A 5,521-nucleotide genomic window follows, 5' to 3' on the forward strand; every position below is an offset into this window, starting at 1 on the left:
GGTTATTAAAAATTAAAAGAATGATTAAAATATTTATGAAACGTTAAAAATATTTTATTTTATTATTTTTATTTTATGTGTATGCATGTATTGCCTTCATATAGGTAAGTGCACTTGTGTCATGCAATGCCCGCAGAGGACAGAAGAGGCCATCAGATCTCTTGGAACTGGAGTTACAGACAGTTGTCAGCTGCCATGTGGGTGCTGGGATTCGAACCCGGTCTTCTCAAGAACAACCGGTGTTCTTAACTGCTGAGCCATCTCTCCAGCCCCTATTTATTACGCATAGGCCCTGGGTTCTATTCCCAACATGTGTAAACAAATAAATGAAACAAAGTTGCAGTAACAAAAAACTGCCTTGAGGTGAATACCCAAAGGCTTTAGTCTTTCTTTTGCCTCAACTCTTGAGATTCTAGAAATGCGAGGTAGCCTGGATGACTGACAGTCCTGGTTTCATCTGGATGGCTACTTACAAGAGAGCATGGGTGACTCAAAAGTAGCTACATCACCCAGAAGGCCATCCCAGGGAGGGTGATGCCTCCTGGAAGCTGTATCCCTGGAGATTCCAGCCCAACTTGCAGGTTACTTTCTGGAATAGTATCCTCTTCTCCAGCATTTTTTTTTTATTACCTTGAGCAGAGGCCTGTGAGTCTTGTAAGTTTCATGAACTTTCTGAGTTCTGGAATTCTCCCTACTCCCACCAGTGTGGAAAGAGGAGACAATTCAAGGAAAGAAGCACGGATGGTTCAGTCCTGAACAGATACTCCATCCTATCCTTCACCCAGTTCATGTGAGAGTTTGAGAAGGTAATGAGGGTGGACACACTTTGTGAAGGGAATAGGATCTCACAGACTTGGATATACTTCAGCCCATTTCCCTCTTGAGGCATGCCCTTTTTCTGTGAGACAGGGTCTCTCTATAGCCTGGAACTCACTATGTAGGCCAGGCTGGCCTTGAACTCACAGAGATCCGCCTGCCTCTGCCTCACAAGTGCTGGGATTAAAGGCATGCGCCACCACACCAGGCTTGAGGCCCTTTTTCTTCCTTGCTCCACTGAAGCACTTTGTCATGTACCATCTGAGTTCATTGTTATACCTAGCCATTGGAGTTTAGTTAAGAATCCCACACTTCCACTGGAAGGTGAATGCAAGACAGCTGTCGTCTATTGCTTAGCAGCAGAACACAGACCCATGACTACCATTGGCCAATATCTGCTGGAGAAGCTGAGCATATGAAAAGAAAAGTGAACTAGAGAAATGGGAACACATCTTCAGGAACTGGGAAGATTGGTGTTGTGATCCCTGGAAAGCTGGATGCTAAGCCTAAAGTGGTGGAACTTTCTGCCCAATAAACCATGTGGATTAATTCCTAATGTCAGTGTATTTGACAATCATGTGAAGGCAACAGTATGCACCTGAAAGATTACCAGATGGAACATCTCAGCTCATTCTAAGAAACTGCTAGTAACTCAAGAGAAATCATTGTGTGTGAGCGTCATCAAAGATAAAGAATCCTGGTAATGACGGACAGACAGACAGATGGTAAGGAGATGATGGCTTTAGGACAGTTGGACCAGAAATGGGACCTGGGGAATCTATAAACAAAATGAACACATTTAACAACTGATGGAAAAGAAAACAAACATATGGATAGCAAATATTAATATTTTTGCATTTTGTATGTGAATTAAAAATTTTCTCTCTCTCTCTCTCTCTCTCTCTCTCTCTCTCTCTCTCTCACCCACACACACACACACACACACACACACACACACACACACCGCCACCACACCAGGCTTGAGGCCCTTTTTCTTCCTTGCTCCACTGAAGCACTTTGTCATGTACCATCTGAGTTCATTGTTATACCTAGCCATTGGAGTTTAGTTAAGAATCCCACACTTCCACTGGAAGGTGAATGCAAGACAGCTGTCGTCTATTGCTTAGCAGCAGAACACAGACCCATGACTACCATTGGCCAATGTCTGCTGGAGAAGCTGAGCATATGAAAAGAAAAGTGAACTAGAGAAATGGGAACACATCTTCAGGAACTGGGAGGATTGGTGTTGTGATCCCTAGAAAGCTGGATGCTAAGCCTAAAGCAGTGGAACTTTCTGCCCAATAAACCATGTGGATTAATTCCTAATGTCAGTGTATTTGACAATCATGTGAAGGCAACAGTATGCACCTGAAAGATTACCAGATGGAACATCTCAGCTCATTCTAAGAAACTGCTAGTAACCCAAGAGAAATCATTGTGTGTGAGCGTCATCAAAGATAAAGAATCCTGGTAATGACGGACAGACAGACAGATGGTAAGGAGATGATGGCTTTAGGACAGTTGGACCAGAAATGGGACCTGGGGAATCTATAAACAAAATGAACACATTTAACAACTGATGGAAAAGAAAACAAACATATGGATAGCAAATATTAGTATTTTTGCATTTTGTATGTGAATTAAAAATTCTCTCTCTCTCTCTCTCTCTCTCTCTCTCTCTCTCTCTCCTCCCTACGTTCTAGGGAGATGGAATTAAACATGTAGTCACCCACTGGGCCCCAGTGTTAGACCAAAGAAATTACTCCATGAAAGTCCAGCTTGGTTAGTCACTGAGTTTATTGTCACAGCTACAGAAGCATGATTGATGGTTTATATCAGCAGCTGTTTCACTGAGAAGCACCACCCCAGCATGGTGATGACACTTGAAGGCTGTCTCACTGGAGTCCAGTGCATGGCATGCATGGGGCTAGATCAGTGGAGCAGGAATTCTTCCCAGGAATTCTTTACTGCTTATATCACCCCAGGAGGGATCTCTAGAGTTCTGAAAGTTTCATGATCTTTCTGGGTTTTCTAAGTCTTTTTCCCTAAATTTCCTGAGACTCATGAACCTCTCCCAAGTCCAAGTAAGAATGTTTTATGTTAAAATAAACAGATACCTCTCTTTTTTCTTCCTTCTCACTAACCCTACCCCCACCCCAACCTATAACTACCTGTGACCCACTGTTGTAGATTGGATAGGTATAAAACAGAAAGTGAACTTGGGAGCTCAATTTTATTCATAAAAGGTTAAATTCCTTTTAATTTGGAAAGTACACTAATTATTTCTCTCTCAGCTCTCACGGGAGTCCCCATCCTTCCCCAGCAGCCTCCAGAACGCCCTCTTTACCTCCTTGTTCCTCAGGGTGTATACAAGAGGGTTTAGTGTAGGAGTGCCCACCGTATAGAAGAGACCAAAGAACTTGCCCCGCTCACGAGCATAGGGATTTTTGGGCTGTAGATAGACAGCAATGACTGAGCTGTAGAAGAGGCTGACCACAATGAGGTGGGAGGAGCAGGTCCCCAAAGCCTTTTTCCATGCCTCTGCTGAGTTCATCCTCAGCACTGCCCGGGCTATGGCAGCATAGGAGACAAGGATGAGGCTCAGAGGAACAACCAAGATGACAACACTGGCAACAGCCATTAGGGTCGTATGGATGGGACCAGACCTATAGTCCATGCCACAGCTGCCAGCTGCCGGCACAGGTGGGGGTGGATGATGGTGACATAGTGCAGGGACAAGACCTATAGTCCAGGCTACAGCTGCCAGCTGCCGGCACAGGTGGGGGTGGATGATGGTGACATAGTGCAGGGGCTGGCACACAGCCACATAGCGGTCAAAGGCCATCACTGTCAGGAGGATGCATTCTGTAGTTCCCAGGGATGTGAAGATGAAGAGCTGGACAGAGCAGCCCAGGAAGCTGATGGTCTTTGTGGGGCCCCAGAGGTTGACCAGCATCTGGGGGACACAGGTGGTGGTGAAGCAGAGGTCCAAGAAGGAGAGGTTGGAGAGGAAGAAGTACATTGGGGAGTGGAGCCTGGGGTCCAGCGTGGCCAGCAGGAGGATGAGTGTGTTTCCCAGGAGGGTGAGGAGGTAGCAGCACAGGACGACCACAAAGAGAACCTTTTCCAGGTGTGGGTGTTCGGAGAAGCCCAGGAGGAGGAAGCCCACTGTGGAGCTCTGGTTGACCATGGCCTTTCCTGTCCAGGTGGAGGGAGGAGGCTGTCAGACAATGTGCCCCAAGCTGTCTTGTAAAAGTCAGGACGCTCCTGGTGGATGTTCTTCTCCCTCTCTCTCCCAGGTGCATCACCAAGCAACTCCTTCACGTCCTGCCTCCTCCTCGTCAAATGTTGTCTAGTGTCCATGAGGAAACCAGGAGTGTGCTGGAGAATGGGTGGATCCTCACACTGCTGCCTCTGACTTCTTGGCTGAGGGCAAAGGATGCTGATGAAAAACACGGATGCACTAATCACTTAAGTTTTTGTCACTGTGGCAAGCATCTATTGAGCACCGGCTATGGTCTGACCACTTTGCACCTATTGAGTTTCCCTTACTGCTCTTGGCAATTATAAAAACTTGTGTGGTTGGGTTAATGACTTGATGACTACTGTCAGTTCAGAGCTGGTCTCATTTTCTAACTGTGGGTGTGATGTTGCTGGTAGTTGCCTCATTCTGTCTGCAGGACACTTGTACAGAAGATTTGGCCACTGACTGACCTATGCCCTGTGGATGAGATTTCCCCCATCAAGAAATGACTCAATTCCCTGAGGGATCAATTGAGTGATCTTATTCTTTTAAATTTTTTTGACTTATTTTTATTTCATTTGTTGAGTATTTTGCCTGTATGTATGTGAGTGAACCCATACTGTGCAATGCCCACGAAGGTCAGAAGAGGGTGTCAAATTCCCTGGAACTGGAGTTGTGGACAGTTGTTCACCACTATGTGGGTGCTGGGAACCGAACCTGGGTCCTCTGCAAGAGCAGCTAATCCTCTTAAACACCGAGCCAGCTCTCCAGCCCCAGAGTGATCTTTTTCTATAAAAACTATCCTTATGACATATTAAACTAGAAAAGTTTTCCGTTCATTTGAAAACACTTTGTTCCTCAACTTTCCATCTTAGGAACATGGAAGAAGTTAATACAAATACAGGGTCCATTTCACAGTGATTGTTGTCTTTTCTTTTATAATGACACAAGTCCTTTAAGGAAAGGTGACCCCAGCAGTGGGCTGACTCAGGCAGCAGGACTTGTGAGTTTGAGAAAACCTGGGCTATGTGGTGAGATCCTGTTTAAAAATTTTTTTAAAAAATCCTTGAGGCTTGGAAATGAAAAGCTGAAATAGATGCACTTCATTTTTACCTTTTCAAATAAAATGAAATTTAGTAACTTAAATACATTTTTCTTTCTTAATTTCCTTTATGAGACAGGATTATGTTGTCTCTGAGACTGGCCTCATCTTACCTATACAGCCCAGGAAGCTTTCAACTTGAGGTCTTCCTGCTTCAGCATCTTTATGTTTAATTTGGGACATTCAAATACAGTTCTGGTCTTGCCTAATTCTTGATTAATTTCATTCATATTTAATTTCAAATCTTTTAAAGTAAATTCAAATTTACAGAAAGGATTAAAGATAGTTCCAGTGACTCATGTGTAACGTTATTTAGTATTATTTTTCAGCACTCTTATGCATCTGTTGCTGGTTTCTAT

General features: G+C 44.4%; 1 protein-coding gene across 1 annotated transcript; it reads right to left on the reverse strand.

Moving 5' to 3' along the window:
* Positions 1 to 3,106: 3,106 nt before the first annotated feature.
* Positions 3,107 to 4,006, reverse strand: LOC103747891 (olfactory receptor 2H1-like). Its single transcript, XM_008850455.1, has one exon. It carries the CDS (start codon positions 4,004 to 4,006, stop codon positions 3,107 to 3,109), a length of 900 nt encoding a protein of 299 aa, XP_008848677.1.
* Between the last annotated feature and the right edge of the window lie 1,515 nt (positions 4,007 to 5,521).

Source organism: Nannospalax galili, unplaced genomic scaffold (genome assembly GCF_000622305.1).
Source record: "Nannospalax galili isolate Female #2095 unplaced genomic scaffold, S.galili_v1.0 scaffold1105, whole genome shotgun sequence".
Lineage (NCBI taxonomy): Eukaryota > Metazoa > Chordata > Mammalia > Rodentia > Spalacidae > Nannospalax > Nannospalax galili.

What these genes read in the sequence shown, in the direction of transcription:
- LOC103747891 (XM_008850455.1), bottom strand. Translation starts at nt 4,006, where the DNA reads ATGGTCAACCAGAGCTCCACAGTGGGCTTCCTCCTCCTGGGCTTCTCC.